Source organism: Juglans regia, chromosome 1 (genome assembly GCF_001411555.2).
Source record: "Juglans regia cultivar Chandler chromosome 1, Walnut 2.0, whole genome shotgun sequence".
Taxonomy (NCBI): domain Eukaryota; kingdom Viridiplantae; phylum Streptophyta; class Magnoliopsida; order Fagales; family Juglandaceae; genus Juglans; species Juglans regia.
In genome coordinates, this window is record NC_049901.1 from 9,158,277 (window position 1) to 9,175,772 (window position 17,496).

The following is a 17,496-nucleotide window of genomic DNA, read 5'->3' on the forward strand; positions in this document are numbered from 1 at the left end:
TCATCCCTAAAATTCACATAGATGTAAGCATTATACCGAATCACGTAAATTTACGTGTCCCCGCCTCTTTATTTCCTTTGCATTTATTTATTGATCACTATTATGGATGCATGCATAGACACTGCACATCCACACCATACCACCGCCTGGGAATCCGTACAGCACCAATCGCGTCCTGAATATTTTCAGCAGGTTGGGAATGACTATTTCTCTTCTTTCGGTCTATTGCGTTATTTTTAGGCATCAACAAGTAGTACATATTTATATTATATGTAATGTTTTTATAATTATGTTTCAAGTGAAAAAAGATTATACAAATTATAAATTAAAAAAAAATTAATATTTTCAACGCATTGACACTATCAATTGCTTTTCTATTTTGCAATTTTTTGTAAAATAATTAACAATATGTTGGAATAAGACTTCCATTCGATTATGGAAAATCAATATAAAATAGTTAAAGTGCTTCTCTATATTTAATATATACTATTCATCTATGTAAATATTTTTATTATTTATTTCTTTGTCCTAATCTTTCTTTGTATTTCTTGCATTTACATTTTTATTTATAAAACATAAAAAAAATATAATATTATAAGAGCATTTTATTTTAATAAAAAATTTCTTTTTAATGTTTATTGGACTATTGATGTCATTTTGATAACAAAGGGATATTGTGCTCACATTAATTTGAGAAATATTGACAATTATGAGAATATTACAAATTTAATGACAGTTAAAAAATATATATAAAATAAATAAAGAGTGAATGAATATTTAAATAATATAAAAAAACTAAAGAGTAAATAAATTGATGTATAATGTATAGTAGAAGTAGAAGTCGCTGGTTAAATAACAAAATAATATTTTTCTTTTGAAAAATAGTAGAAATGCTCCTAAATTGAATGGAAGTGGGGCTGAAAAAAGTGCGCGTGTCTCGGAAAACCACAACCGCGCGTCTGCCGACCTCCTCAAATAATCTTTACCCCTCTCTTTCTGTGCTTCTCACTCTGTCCCTGTGACTATGAGTACAAAATCCCGAGTCTTGGAATATCTCGGCCACTGAATGAATATATTAGCTACTTCCCAAGTTTCGAGTTCCAACACTTGCCTGCCTTCTTTCTTCCTTTCTGTTTTTTTTGGCCTCTGTTCCAACTTCCCACACAAGCCATGCTCTCCCTATACGCCCATTCTCACCTCTAAATCCAATCCCAAATCCGAATGGGCTTTCTCCGACGACTCTTTGGCTTCGGCACCAAAAAGCATAACAACCGGAAGTCGGCCAAGGAAAAAAACAAGCGGAGCTTCAACGTCGGATCACTAGCTCACGCCAACACCCATACGACGCCGCCTCGAAACATCGACTCTTCTTATGCCACCGACCTGGACGCCAGTAAGCACGCCATAGCCGTAGCGGCCGCCACCGCGGCTGTGGCGGAAGCTGCGCTGGCTGCGGCCCATGCTGCGGCCGAGGTGGTCAGGCTTACTAACACCAGTACCAGCGCCGGCGGTACATCCTCGGCCCTCGTCGGCAGCTCCCACCGTCGGTGGACGGATGACTTGGCGGCCGTTAAGATACAGTCCGCTTTCCGTGGTTATCTGGTTAGCCGTTTGCTTCTTTGTTTTGATTTAATTTAAATTTTTTCCAGAATTCCCTTCTTTGAAAAAGAAATTGGTTTCAGTTTTCCTACCTAATTCTCTTATCAGCCAAACACGGGTCGGGGAATATTTTTGAAGCTTCATTCGCATTGGAGGGGAGAATATATATTTGAAAAACAGAAAATAAAAGAAGAATGAAATTAAGATGAAAGAAAACTTCGCATGTGGGCAAAAGTTTGGCCATGCGTCATTTCGCTGTCAGACAATTGACATCAGAAGAGAACCGATTCCCCCTGCCTATCCAGAGTGTGTTTTTGACCTTCAAAGGATCAAATTACGTTGAATTGTACGTGTAGCCTTTTTCGCACGTGCGTGTATGTTCCTTCCTGTTATTTTCTTCTCGGCCATACTGGAGTAGATGCTTCAAATTCTCATGTTAAAGAAAAGTCAAAAATAAAAAAAACTCGCATTAAAAAGTATAGTTGTTTTAAATTTTTATGTGTGCGTACAGGCTGGAGCCGTTCATGGAAGGGCATGTCTGTTACTTTAGAAAAGGTTATCCCATCACATCGCGTCAAACCCAGCTCGGCTGATGTGATGTGCTCTCTTTGGGTCTGGTCTGCTTTCTTAAAAAAGAGATGAAACCAAGGCTACTCCCCAACTGGGAATGATTCCTCTGTTTTTCTTTTGGAATATCATCTTCATTGGCGATTCTTTGTATTCAGCCCTGAATTCAAAGTTCAAATCTTTGCCTAACTAGTTGTTGGATTTTGTGAAGTGCGCTTATTATTATTTTTATTATTTATAATGTATTTAAAATTTTTTATTTTTTAAATTAAAAATATATATGATTTTATTAATAATCAGTTTCTTAATTATTAAGTAAATTAAAAAAATAATCAAATATAAAAATAATAATAAATAAATAGTAGAGGGTATTACCTATCATTACCCTTCTGTGAACTGAGTCTTCATTAATGTTTTTAAAAATGTCGGTCGGAACCAAAGGAATCATTGTCAACTTTTCCCGGTTTTGTTATCATGTCTTTGCGTTTATTTTAATACGGCCACCCCTACTACTCGAATATTAGGTGCCCTCGAGATAAAATGACTTAGGTCCCTGAATTTTTTGGTGCTACTCTTATGGCGTTGGACCACAAATTGAGCTACTATTTCCCACAAGATTCTTCGCTCTACTAATGCTTGTACCAGAGTCTGGTTACCAGTCTGGCATGTAAATTTAAGAGGCCAGGCGTAGTGTTGTGGATGATGAATTATTTTTACCCTTAGGTTTTGGATTTTTCTGATTAATATTGAAACGTAGCAGTTGGTAGCTGACTTTAATTGTTATGCATTTGAAGGCAAGGAGGGCACTCAGGGCACTGAAAGCACTGGTGAAACTTCAAGCATTGGTGAGAGGACACATGGTGAGAAAGCAAACTGCCGACATGCTGAGGCGTATGCAAACATTGGTCCGAGTCCAAGCTCGAGCACGTGCAAGTCGGACACACTCGCTAGAATCGCTGCATTCTATCAGCAAGTCCTCCCTCTCGCGGCACCCTGTAAGTAAAATTTTCTTCTCCTTTCACAATGGCACATGGCATGTTGCAACTATTTTTTGACAAGTCTAATTCAATTAAGACTCTTTTCACTAATTTGTGGATTATAAAGGGGAGCTTTTGGGAAGATACTGAGGACCTAGTCAACAATAAAGCACAAGTCATGCTTGTGCAGTTAAAAATGCTTTGAGTTATAGGTTATAGTTGATCAAATAAACTGCTCTGTGATTTGTAGAAGTTCCTCAGTGCAAGATCACTTGCTCCTGCCAAAATTGAGCACATAAATCCTTACTTCAACATGATGATATTAATGAAAGTAATGATTCATTTTCTGTAGTTCTGTCACGCACCTGTAAGGACTAGTGGAATCACTAGTAAATTGAGAATTATTGATTTCTATGTGCTTTAAGACGATGATCATTTCTATTGCATATGCCTGCAGGTCCCTGGAGCTCATACCATAAATGGTCACTCACTTCGTGCATATAGTACCAAATTTGATAGCTCCTCAATCTTAAAGGTATTTACTTGATTGGCTGTATATCATCCTCTAAAGACTTCTGATGCTCTCCTATTAAGTGTGACTTGAAATAGAAATTTCAATATATTGACTTCAAATTGCCATTATTTTGCTTTCTGTGAGTTGTAATTTCTGAGAATCAGCAATGTTTTTATGTTCTGAGTCCCTATAGATTGCTATTTTTGGCTTTTTCTCGATCACGGTAAGGACAAAGAAAGGGAAGAAAATATCATTACATGGCTCGAGGGCAAGGAATGAGCACATTTATATTTGAAGGATTTCTAGCTTTGAACTTTGTTGAGTTTTTTCTCAGGGAAAAGTTTAAACATGTTCTTTGAATTGATGCAGTAGTTATAAATTGTCTTGTCCAGATTCAGTTTATACCCTTTAATTTGCTTTTGATTGATCATAAGGGTGCCTATCAAAAATTAATTGCACTCTTATGTTCCCACACACACAGAGATGTGGTTCGAATTCAAACTTCAGGGACATCAGGGACCTAGAGAAAGCACATGGTGGTTCAAACTGGTTAAACCATTGGATGGAAGAAAGTTTATGGAACGACCATCGAGATATGTTGCTAAGAAATGGGCATGGTGATGATGAGAAAATTGACAAGATTCTTGAAGTGGATACTGGGAAGCCCCATTTGAACTCCCAACAAAGTAACAGAACCTTTCAGGCACCACAGCATGTTTTTGCTTACGATTCAAACAAGGAAAGGTTTATGAGCTTTGATTCTCCATCAAAACACTCAACAAAAGCTCCAAACCCAGTTCCCATTCAGGCTACTTTATCTTCCAAGGAATTTTCGTCATTGAGCTCTATAAAAATAGAAGATGAAGCAGCAATAAAGACTGCTGAGAACAGCCCACAAGTGTATTCTGCATCATCAAGGCCCGGAAGTAGTGCCAGAAGAGGTGCATTCACGCCCACAAGGAGTGAGTGTGCATGGGGCTTTTATAGTGGATACTCTGGTCACCCGAACTACATGGCTAACACAGAATCATCTCGGGCCAAGGTTAGGTCACAGAGTGCCCCAAGGCAAAGGCTTGAGTTTGAAAATTTTGGTTCAACCAGGAGGTCTGCTCAGGGGTTTTGGGATGCAGGGATCAACTCAGATAGGGTTTTTTCCCCACAATCGGACTACAGGAACAAAGTTTACCCAGCCTCTAGCGGCTTAAATAGACTTGGGAGTTCTAATTTACGGTGATGCCGCACGTTTCATAATTTTTGTGTGCAGTCTGTGGCAACAATAACTATAGTTGTAATTATTTGATCGTGAGTGTTATCTGTCCCAGCACAAATAAACTTGCTGGACGTTGAATGTTGTTAACTAAATGTTCAAACAATAATCTTAGCTGCTCCTCTTTGTATATTTACTGATCTGTGTAATGCCTTGTGCTTTTTTTTATGTAAATTTTGCTTCTAGAAATGCAAGCCTACTTGGAGGCATTTAGCATGTTCCAGGCTGCTTAACTTAATTATGAGTTCTAGTGCTGATTGGTTCATAGCACTTGGATGACTCCACCACTTTCCATTTCAGGCATCGACTCTTTCCTATAAATGTTTGTGATATCATTGTTGCTTTAGGACCAACTCAATGTTGTTTTTATTAAGGCTACAACTTACTTCAAATACCTATTTTCACTTGGTTACTTATTTGAGTTCTTTTTTAAAGTATGGAAGGAAAGTGTCCTTGTTACATAAGTAATATGGTATATTTTTCAGCTAGACATAATAATTGTAGATATAAATAATTTTAATACTCATCCATCAAAAATAGGAACTGGAGAGTACGAGCCAACAAGCCAGCCTTGTGTATGAAGGTTCGGCAGCTTTAATTTCAACCATGTTCTCTAGTGTAGGGAGCAGGTTATGGGATTGAAAGATGTCTTCGTAGAATGACCATTCTTATTCCTAAAGAAAATTTTCTTCCTTTCTTATGTTGGTGTATGATTATTACAATTGGCTTATTTTTGGATGAAAAGAAGAGATCAAGACAATAGATCATTGTCAGGCTGACTAGCAATGGTATTTGGATTCAATCCTCTAAGCATGAGTGGAAGGGGCAAGATTCAACCCTATTCAGTTGAGTGTGGAGGTTTCAGAGACAAGTATTTGAAAGCGCCAGTGGTTTAACATATCTTGGAGAGAAGTTCAAACCAGTAACATTGATCTACTCTTGTAGATTGTAGTGTTTTGCATATAGTAGCTAAACACGATCTACTCTTCTTAATGTTAAGGTCCCATCTCCATGAATTTGCCGTCTGCAATGTGCAATCAGAGGGGTTCCACCGTACCGCAGAGCACGTGTTCTAGTTACACATGTTTGATTTTTGCAGTTTTAATCCAGCTTGCATTGGACCCCGCTCTGATTTCACCAAAGTTTAGATCCTCTCACTCGGTTACTTTCGGTGGTCCTACATGTTTATGTGGGTAATTGCCCCCTTTGGTTTGTCCTGAATAGGTAAAAAAAGTGACAAGAAATTGCATTCCATTAAAAGACAACATCTTGAACTATTTCTAGTGCCCAGATGGAAACAAATGCAACTTTGGATACTCACCACAAGCCAATACAGTTAAAATTGATGATCTGACTGCTTATGAGAGCGATGTAGAAAGAGCAATTCAGGAGCGGCCCACAACAGCAAAACATTGATTGATGGTGAATATCTTCTCTTTTTCCGCTGCTTCTGACTCAAGTGTTGGCCCCTAGCAATTATAAACAAAGTAGCTTTGACTGTAGTGGCTGCATCACGTGAAATCAATACTTTATATAATTCAGGTGACCTCAAATGTGATCTGATAATGGTGAAAACTAAAAGCAAAGCATGATTGCTTGTATGTCCCCAAATCATCTCGTTTGGTAAATTACAATGAATGGAATCGCTATACTTTAGAACTGTTTTCCATCATTTCTTCAGAGAAATATTTGAGTTGGTTTTATACGCAGAAATAAGACAGTGCTGTTACGCAGTGTGACTGGGGGGGCAGGCAGGCACCAAATTATAACTAAACTTGAACCATGTTATTTTAGAGTGAAGCATTTTGCATAGTTACTCGAATCTTGTATAATTATTTGTTTGAATTAGAACATCTGGGTTAATGAATCAAATCACTTTATTAATCTTGAACAAGTTTTATTATTTAGCAGCTAAAAATACCATGGACATGTACCTGATATTGCTATGTCAACTGTGATGATGCAACGAACTTTATGGAGCATCCATTGATACCCTTAAAGCCAAAAAAAAAGTGATTTTTATGTGTTCAAGAGTAAGATGGATCAGTGGGCAAGCAATACTGACCATATAAAATCCACATACTTGTACAAGCATTACCTAGATCTAGGTACATAATGCTCACAATCATCACTTATTTGTATCGTTAACAGACAACATGAATACACCCCCTCCTCTCCTCTTCTATGCAGCTGAAGACAGCCTTCTTATTTGATCCTCTCTTCCGTATCTTCTACAATCCAACTTTATTTCTTGTAACCCCAAATCAAGATATGCTGCATTATCCATGTAAGAAGCGTTAGAAACTCTGCAATAATAATACATTAAAACGCTAGTAGTACAAAACTCCCTTTCTTCATGTCAACAGATTGGAGAGTTGGTTGGGACCCATCAATGTTGGACAGACTGTGAGTGCATATCTGTTCGGTGACAGTGAATGTGGAGAGAGAGAGAGAGAGAGAGAGAGAGAGAGTTACAAACTTACAAGCTACAGTCAGTATCTGGGTCGATTGTGAAGCCCAGAGAGACCCCACAAAGGCCCGGCAAGGTAGCAATAGCAGTGGCATTGGGATTGAAGGTGGTAATGAGGTCCATCATGCATCCACATATTACTCTTCGATCATCGGCAGAGTCAGCAATGGCGTTGAGGCTCATCATGGCATCACAGCATGGTGATCCAGGAAAGGGGTCAGGTGTACCGTACGTGACGAATGGATGGCAAGCTGAGACGAATGCTCTCACTGTTGAGCACTCATTTGCAGCAGATACTGATATGGCCAAAGATACCAACATCGATATTCCGAAGATCCTTGTTGCTTTTTGGCTATCCATTTGATAGAATCCCATCGCCTTCTACTACTTCTATAAATTATTTACTTCAACTAGCTGAGAATCCCCGTACAGAATAGAATTCTTCTTATAGCAGGGAAGATGTTGGGTTGGTGTACAATGCCGACTGTGTGCCTCTTCATCAAGTTTGTGTGAAAAATTTATTTGGCCCCGGTTAATTGGTAGTTTACAGGAGTGCTGAGTCTAGAAAAACAATTACAAAAATTTACCACAAAAACTGTCATTCATCAGATCTACTTTGTAATAAAAAGAACTTTCTTATCATATTATTTGCAAGTATTTTTCTCAAACTGCATTTCAAAATTGATTTTGAAATGGTGTGTGGAGTGGTTGGTTATGGTCTCCGTTTCCAATCTAGTTGATGCCAATCTTACAGTTTCTCCAAAATTTTCTCTATATATATGCTCGTCTGTTTCTTCAGGATCTCCTCAAATTATTATCCATCTTCTTAAATGCATGCTATCCAAGTAATGAGTCGGTTGCCTATCAGCACTCAGAAACCAGTGGGAAAGTTAAGCATGTGCTAAAAAAATTCCATATCATTCTTGCAGGAAGCATTTTCACTTCTTCTGCTGGCCAAAAGGAAGGAACATATAATCAAATCTATTTCTCCGGGTACAAATTGTTTCACTAAATTAGCAAAATTGTATTGGGCTGGCTGTTAAAATCTTTGCTTTCTACTACACAAATCATGAAAACATCAAAAGATGTTAAACCTAACAAGAAGATACAACAAAGAATGGCTGCAGATACATATAACAACTCTATAAACTGGGGCACAATCCAAGCATATATTTTCGTTCAGAGCAAAAGCGTACATAACATGTACTCTCTGAGGCCCAGAGGTGCTATGAATTAGATAATAGACATAGAGGAAATAGCTGTCTATAAAACAACTGTGCATTTACATATTTAAGAAGAAAATAGATCCTAGAGGAGAGGAGGGGAAGCCCAACAAGATATGTTAGTTTTCACCGCAGTTCCATCTTGAGGTGGGGACGCAGGTCACGTAGTGACACCAGTGGCAATGATCATTCCCATTCTCTCCTCGGAAAAGCATCACCAATGCAACTGTAAACCTGCAACATTTTTGTTACATGGAGGGAATAACGCGTCAAATTTGAATAGTTTGGGGGTGTGAAGTTTAAAATATCTAGTAACTGAAGTGTGCAGAGCGTATTTTCTCCAAAATAAAGGAACTTGTTATTTAGTAAGTGGGAATATAAATGGAATGACTCCTCTCTATCTGATCTTCTAATGCCACCAAATATAAAAACATTCCGTGGCTCAAAGCATCAATATTCAATGAGATGATTAGCTTCTAACTGATATGGTCTAAACCTTATCAATTCACAAAATTATTCTTCTTTTATTTCTTTTGAAGTATTGGAATAGTAAATTACCCAACAATTAGCATAGCAAGGGAAATGAGCCAAAATGCATATTGGTAAGACTTGTATTTGGATTTAACACGAACTCCGGCAGGAAGATTCTGATGCTCTGACCACCCGTATTGAGGACGGGGAAGCACAACAAAGCCAAGGAAGAAACCCACCAGAAACCCACCGATGTGTGCATAATTATCAACATGTGGCAAAATTCCAATGCCAAGGTTGATGACAATGATGACCAGAAGTGTGATCAGCGCCGCAACCTATTGAAGACAATATGGAGGGAGATCAATTACCAAAAGAAACTCTCAACATAATTACATGAACGAAGATTCACAGCCATTAACCCCCTTCGAAGACAAGTTTAAATCTATGCCAGTAACACATTGAAAATTACAGTAAATTAAAATGATGACTAAAATAGACTTCGTATATAACCAGCTGAGTAAGATACAGAACCAACCTTGTTGGTATAGATGGTCCAGTTTGTAAAAAGTTCAGAAAGCATCGCTCCAAGAAGCCCAAAAAGACCACCGGAGGCACCAACAGAAATGTTTCTGATAAAAAAAGTAGAAAGTATGCTCCCACCAAAACCTGACAACAAGTAAATTATTCCAAACCGAACTGCCAATTCCAAAAACCAAAAAAAAATAATATTAGTAATCATTAGATGATTAGGAATGTCTTGAAAAAAGAGAGCAAATGAGCAACATACCAAACCCAAACTGTTGTTCTAGGCGTATACCAATGAAGACCAGGCTCAACATGTTCGCAACCAGATGAATAACACCAGCATGCAACCAGACGCAAGTGACAAGTCTCCATCCTTGATGCTTCTGGACAACCTTGCTCCACTCAAGAGCTCCCAACTTTTCCAATCTTCAAGAAATAAAGGAAAAAAAAAAAGCTTCAGCCCAAGTTGCTCAACCATTTTGTTCACAAATGAAGGAAAAGGACTTCCAAATAATTAAAGACGTCTGTATTTTGATCAGAAATTCTCTCTAATGTAACCAAACTCCATCCGTGGTTCTTCTTTGAAAGATAGAAACTCTCAAACAAGCTATTTCTATCAGAAATTCCATCAATTATGACCAAACTTCCTGCAACCCCCACAAAGGACACGTTCCATTCTTCACTTTAAACTCTGTCAAGATGGACGACAAAGCTGGGATTTTAACTGGCGTTGTCCTTGATAAGAACCTCACACTAATCCAAGCAAACCCAGTTCCCGTAAAATCACACACCCGGAAGCCCACCAACCACCAACATGCCCGCCCGATCAATCCTAACCGAGAAAATTCTCCAAAACTCAAATCTTTGATGAAAGAACCATTTCACCACATTTAACCAATTTTCACCTATGCGACAACTGGTCAATAAAAAGAGTACCAAATTGCAGTCCACAATCTATAGTTGTTAACGAGTTGCATGGAAGAGAGAGAGAGGGGCAGGAACCGTGATACCACCGGTCCACTGCAAAGGAGTCGTGGAGAACCAATGTGGTAAAGTTGAAAATTTTCCACCCAAAGCATTTAATATAAAAAACGCTTGCAATTCACGCATGTAAAGGATCACATATAATTCCACTAAACCCACCGGAGTTTCACATTTTCACACCCGAAACGTCAAATCAGTCAAAACCCATTCAACATGGCACTCTAATTAATTCGAATTCATGCCATTGAGCTACGGCAACCCACCGGAGATATTGCATTAAAGAAGAAACCCTGTTCAGATCTACCCAAATTTTCATCTCAAAGAAATTGATGGGTAAAAAAGAACTAACACATATCATTTTAATTACGGAGCAATCCAAATAACCAATTTTTGCAGGTTAAAAAACATATCATGATTCATTTTAATAAATAAAAAAAAGAGCAGAAATTCTGTCATATGTTTAAAGTATCTGCAGCAGAACTCGTCATAGAACTTCACCTCAAACTAAGTGCAATTCCAACACCTCCCCCCCCTCCCAAAAACTAAATTTGATCGCACAGACAAGAGTACCATGCTTCTCCGAGGATAACAAACTCAAGCAAAAACAAAAAATAACCAGAAAATCAGAAAAAGGTGACAAAGAATAAATCACATCATCACAGTCATACCCAGAAAATAAAGTAGGATGTTTTCAGAAACTACTCCCTAGATCACATCATCATACTCATACCCAGAAACTAAAGTAGGACGTTTTCAGAAACTACTCCCTGGATCACATCATCACACTCATACCTAGAAACTCAAGTATGATGTTTTTCAGAAACTATTCCTTACGTTGCAGAAGAAGGTCCAAATAAAGGATTTCCCTTAATAGGTTCGAACGAGAAGCGCCCAAGAAACCTTGCCACACACTTCCCCTGCAGGCCAAGATTGTGCTTGGGACAATTGTTCACGTGCATGACAGCAAGGAACATAGCTACGTTCGCCACCACGAACATTGGGATCAGCCAGGGGGTCCATTGGGTCTCCGAATCATCTCTCGTATAGAAATCAGAATAGACCGGGTAGGTTCTGTAGTTTGATCTGCTTTTCACTTCCCCTGTTCCTCCTCCTCCTCCTTCTCCTTCTCCTTCTCCTTCTCCGTCTCCTCGTCCCCTGTTTTCAAGATCTTCACCACGCATTATCTCTCTCTCTCCCTACAAATTGTGTTTCTCTCTCTAAATTTCTGCGTCAGGAGTTCGGGTTTGAGAAGATTGAAGGAATGGATTGAGTTGGTGTAGGGTTTAAATGGAGTGGGAGATGTGAGCGAGTGGGTGAGCAATTTCAGGTTTTTAACTGTAATAGTAGCAGGGGAAGCTGTGTGCCTGTAACTATTTTGTGCGGAAACAACCGCAAAACGTTCATGGCGCATCCAATAATGCTTTCCCACGTCGGATGGTGACATGAGACATTGCCGCAGGAAGAGCTCTGTCTGTCGACAGTGAGGTTCTTTGGTTGACGTGGCCGCCGTTGATTGGGTTTAGCTGGTTTTCTGAACGTGGTGGCTTGGGGCAGTCGATTGCTGCTGCTTCTCACTACGCGGTGTCTCGCTTTTACAATTACGTGGGCTCTTCCACTAACTGACCTGAACCAAACTGACCTGAAGCTACCCGTTTCGCGGTTATTTTAACTGATACCGCCTTTTTTGAAACGTGGGTGGGCCGTGTTGTTTGGAAACTGACCGTTTTAAATCCGAGGGTTTTAACCCGCCAAAAAATATGCCAGGCCACATTAAAATTTTAGGAAATGAATTACCTTCCGATAAAATAATGGCTGAGATTTAAAAAAATATTTCAAATATCAAATGAGCATGGCCACAATTCATGCTATAACTATATTAAAAAAAAGAGAGAGAGTTTGATTTATTATTATTATTATTCTTCTTCAATCTTATAATATATTATAAATAATTTTATAGATCATTTAATGAAAAGTTTTTTAACATATAAAATATCAATGGTGTGATTAAGTAAAGTAACTGAGAGTGATAAACCTAAAATAGAGAATAATTTTTTTCTTATAAGTTATGGTGATCAAAATGAGTAATGATATTTGCAGTCATGTCATGTACAAACATCTTACACTCCTTTTGGAAAAATGAATAAATATCTTATCTATGTAAAAAAAAATTAATTTTTTAATAATAAAATATTTCTTTAAAATAAATTCACGGCATTTATAGAATTCATAACTTTATTTAGTATTATAGGGTCAAAATTATGTGTTTAATTATTTCTCATAGTGAGTGCGATAATAATGTTACTTTTTCGACGATACGGCGCTGTTGGCCATTAATGATATGCCTTTTTCATGAACAATATGGAACTTAATTCTATTCTTAAGGAATAACACGCTTTGCAACTTTTATTTGGAAAGTCCTCTCAAAATTTTGGACACGATAGGATGCTCTCAGCTCTTCCATTGCTTTACAGAGACTAAAGGAATCGCAATTACGATAAGCCGATCGAGAGCATCAGATTTGCTATATTTCTTGGTGCCCTTTCAAAACCTGCACAAAACGAACCCATTTTGATTCTCTGTTTACTTGTAATAACAGCTTACGCGCGTATGCCTCCTTTTCTTATTACGAACAATAGCATACGTATACCCTTACTCATAAACTGATGTCATGTCACCAAACCCTTTACTCCATTTCTATTGGCGACAACAACTCGTGAAAAATAATACTGTTGGGCTCCATTCAAAGAGAGAGGGGCTATAAACCAAACCAATGGGAGATAATTAAAGCCCACGATCCCAACCTAGGCTGGAAAGTTTCGAGTTACCATCCCTATGATTGATAATTAATAAGAAAAAACCTGGGGAGTAGCCACTCTTTAGTAGCAACTGAATCACACCTTACGTGACCTAGCAAAATGACCAATTTCTCCTTGCAACAAAAAGCACATTCCCTCTCTCAGATTCTCTAATTTAAAATGTCCAACAAAGCTCCTCTCCCCCATCCCCACCCCCGCATTCTTGCACTCTCCCCTCACCTTCACCTCCGCGTAAAGTGTTGGGAGTAATGGTGGCGCCGAGATGGCACACGACGAAGACATGATGGCTCGTGGAGAAGCTTAGGTCGTGGGTCTCAAACAAGGGAAATGGATAGGGGCAGCTAAGGGAGGCATGGTTGAGCATGGAGGGCTAAGGGAGGTGCGGCAGAGCAGGTGGTGGCGAGGGGGAGGGGACACGGTGGCTGGAGGGTGGCAGATATAAGCCAAATGAGTGGAGAAACTCATGGAAGAGTGAGGGTGCATGAGGGGCAGATCGAGGCTGGCTATGGGTGGCTGGGATAGGTCGATGTGGCCAATGGAGGCTTGAGGTGGTAGCTAGAAGCCGTGGGTGGTAGCGTATGGCAGGCCAAGGTGGAGAACACGTATGGGTGAAACCCATTTCAGGAAAGAGAGGGAAAGGACTGCCATGCTATGGAAGCTCGACGGTGGCTAGGGGGAAGGTCAAGGGCTCAGTGGTGCTCGATCGTGGGGTTGGAGGCCAACGACGGCAGCGGTAGCAGAGGCAAGAGGGAGAAACTATGTAGGAGAACCCATTTCGTGTTGAGAGAGGGGGCTGCCATGAAGGCTTGAAGGTAGTTGGAGGTGGCCGGCGTGAGGGGGAGCTGATGGTGGTGGTTGGTGGCCGGTGGCCGGTGGCACTACAAATGGCACGGCAAGGTTCGATGAGCTGAGAGAGGAAACCAGGTAGGGGGAGGGGGGTGCTGCCCGCATGAGCTAGGTGAGCTAGACGGGGTTGGATGAGCTGAAATGCACGTTTTGTTTTTAAAAAAATAATAATAATACGACACATAAGGTGTGCTATAGATCAGCCATAAACAATGGTTGATCTGTAGAAAACCTCAATTAATAATTATCTACACAATCACCTATTTGGTTGCTATGAAATATAATCCATCATATACCTAAGTTCCAGCCAAATCATTCAAGAGATCTTTGATTGTTTTTTTTTTTTTTTTTTACCTTATTTTTTCTTGACATCTGTGTAGGGTTCTCTGTTTAATCTTGGGCTTAGTCATGTATCTAGCAAAAAAGTTGGTGTGGGCCAATCGAGTAAAAAAAAAAAAGCCTCTCATCTTAATTTTTCTAAAAGTAGATTTAAATTTTATTTAATTGCTTTTATATTGTGGATCTCCGTTTGCAATTGAGTTCTGTTATATATAATTATTTTTTTATATTTTTTGCATGTTTTATTGATACGATTGATCAAAAATAATTATTTTATATTAAAAAAAATGATACAGTCAATCACATTAATAAAATACGTAAGAATTATACAAAAGTAATTGTATATAGAATTTTTATTTGGAATTATGGTACTCATTTTGCTTTGATTCGGAGAGGGAATGTTTTTCATTCTGGGAAATCTTTTCAATTTCTAATTGTTACTTTGATACAAAATTCTCAAGTTTCCAATGCCACAAATAGTTTGGTTCACTTGAAAAGCAGAGAGTTCTGATTCATATTTTATTTAATACATGTCTATTGTCACTTATCTTATATTCTTAGAATAACTAAAGTGACAACTTAATTTATATTTTCAACAAGAAGGAAATTCTACAGAGTTATTTAATAAAAAAGATCACTTTTGCACCAAAAAACTATGATCAATATCTAGGGGATGGGATATCTTTTATTAAAGAATATTCACAACAATCAAATTATTACTTTTATAAAAGGAATATAACCATCTCCATTTCGTTTCCAAAAAATAATATATTTTCTAAAAAATTAAGAGTATTAATCGAATATAAAATAAAATGCGTTTTAATTAATTCACATTTAACAGTTTAAACACTCTTAAAACTATAATGACTAAATTATACCATATTTTGTATTAAATGAATATTGGTTATCTTCAAATGGAATATATGCTAATATGCTTTGGATCAATTGATAATACTTAGGGTTGTACAGAAAATTGAGAAACTGATCTAGACTGACTCAGACTGGCCGCCGGAGTTCAGAACCGGCCGAAATTGATGGAGAACCGGTCAGCGTGCGGTAGCAAAAAGAGAAAATCAATATCAGCGAGTTTGGAGTCGATTCAAACCTAGTCAAATCGCTGAAAAGGCCAACTAAAAAAACTATTTTATATATATTATGTATTCAAAACGACGACGTTCTACTTTAGTTTAAGTAGAATGGCGTCATTTTAAGTCTATAGTTGTATTTTAAACGTGACTAAATAAACGCCGCTTGGTATTAAACCAAACGGTATTGTTTCGAAATAACGTCGTCTTCTTCCTCGTGTTGTATTCCTAGTTCTCATTCTCTCTCTTTCCAACACTCTCTTAGACGAAGCTCGATCTGAGAATTAACCGTGAACTGTTAGAGAAATAAAATATCAATTTCGGTCGGTGTTTTTTCTCCCCATCGACTGATTTTCTCTCCCAAAAGTTAAGTATCGGTTGGCATCAATTTTATCCAAAAATTGAACAAAAGGAGTCGATTTTCACTCCTAACAATACCTTGATTTTAATCAATGATCAAATCTTCTCCGCAGGTATGAAAAAAAATTTTTAAAATAAATAAATAAATCTGTTGGGTGGTTTCTTTTAAGGCACTCTTAAATCTTGACGCGTGGCAACTACCATTGTTTGACAGTTGTCACCTTAATTACCACGGTGTCGCCAGCCTACGGCTAGGTTCACGTTCTGCAAAGCCACCTACCCTTCCTTTTGTTTGTTGGGATCGTTTGGACGGGAGTACATGTAATTACAAAAGTAATTCAATATTGTATAAGTGCTGCTTAATTTTTTTTTAAATAATATATTTTATTATTTTTTATATAAATTCTGTATTTATTTACATTTTTAAAAAAATTATATGACATTTAAACACTCTACAATTATAAATATTATTTTTCACTTAAAAAACACGAACAAAATCATCTATAACACATGATAAATTTTTTTTCCTGATCTCTTCCAAAGGAAAAGATTATTCATTCAAACTGAGGAAATAACTGTAACTCTTCCCCCCCCCCCCCCAAAAAAAAAAAAAAAAATCACCACGCATTAATATCTTTCTAATTTTTTAAACATCATAAGGGATAAAATCTAAGTATCGATAAATAATTTAATTAACAGGACATTCAAAATCTCTTATATAATCATATTATAGGACACATTATAATAAATTTAGAATATAATTTGTATACAATCCAAAACTATATGACTATATAGTAATCATTCATATCACATACTCGGAGCCGAAACAATATTTGGTCAGTCCAGACTAACATAATATGTCTTTTTTATCTTTCTTTTTTTTCGCTCAATTTAGGTAAAAAATTATGTTATGTATATGTACTTTGACAAGGTAAATACTAAAATAAAGCTCGAGAATAAAAATAGAAAGAGTAATAATGATTAAAAAAAATTGATTCATGTCTTACCTAACATCTTTATATCAATATTAATTGGCATCCCTACTCTACATAGCCAATGCCTTATCAAGTTTGTTGAAGTATACACTTACCAACTAAAGTCTAAGATAATCTATCCTTTTCAAGTTTAATTTGTCTGCAAATTTATGGTCTTTCTTGTTAGTATCATAACCCCACGGTCTAAATAACATAAAATAATCGAATCCGTTTTAGGCTTTGCTTGGATTGAGAAACCATTTCAATTCATCTCATCGTTATAATTTTTTTAAATTTTTATATAAAATATAATAAATAATTCAATTTTTTTAAATTTCTATTCAAAATTTTTAAATATTAAAATAATATTAATATTAAAAAAATAATATTTTATTTAATTTTAAATTTTTATCTAAAATTATTTTATTTTATCCCACTATCCAAACCTCACTTAGTTCAACATTTTCGATTTAGCT

General features: G+C 37.3%; 3 protein-coding genes across 3 annotated transcripts; 1 reads left to right on the forward strand and 2 right to left on the reverse strand.

Moving 5' to 3' along the window:
* The first annotated feature begins 1,025 nt into the window (after window positions 1-1,025).
* Window positions 1,026-5,193, forward strand: LOC108998636 (protein IQ-DOMAIN 14-like). The gene is made up of 4 exons (XM_018975251.2): window positions 1,026-1,602; window positions 2,961-3,161; window positions 3,601-3,678; window positions 4,139-5,193. The coding sequence occupies exons 1-4, from the start codon at window positions 1,222-1,224 to the stop codon at window positions 4,889-4,891; spliced, it is 1,413 nt and encodes a 470-aa protein (XP_018830796.1). The 5' UTR covers window positions 1,026-1,221; the 3' UTR covers window positions 4,892-5,193.
* Window positions 5,194-6,958: 1,765 nt separating this feature from the next.
* Window positions 6,959-7,934, reverse strand: LOC108998672 (putative non-specific lipid-transfer protein 14). The gene is made up of 2 exons (XM_018975323.2): window positions 7,408-7,934; window positions 6,959-7,198 (listed from the first exon to the last, which is right to left on the reverse strand). Exons 1-2 carry the CDS (start codon window positions 7,767-7,769, stop codon window positions 7,189-7,191), a joined length of 372 nt encoding a protein of 123 aa, XP_018830868.1. The 5' UTR covers window positions 7,770-7,934; the 3' UTR covers window positions 6,959-7,188.
* A 578-nt stretch (window positions 7,935-8,512) lies between these two features.
* On the reverse strand, window positions 8,513-11,917 carry LOC108998671 (RHOMBOID-like protein 2). Its single transcript, XM_018975322.2, has 5 exons — window positions 11,435-11,917; window positions 9,879-10,042; window positions 9,627-9,787; window positions 9,176-9,426; window positions 8,513-8,851 (listed from the first exon to the last, which is right to left on the reverse strand). The coding sequence occupies exons 1-5, from the start codon at window positions 11,779-11,781 to the stop codon at window positions 8,737-8,739; spliced, it is 1,038 nt and encodes a 345-aa protein (XP_018830867.1). The 5' UTR covers window positions 11,782-11,917; the 3' UTR covers window positions 8,513-8,736.
* Window positions 11,918-17,496: the final 5,579 nt, after the last annotated feature.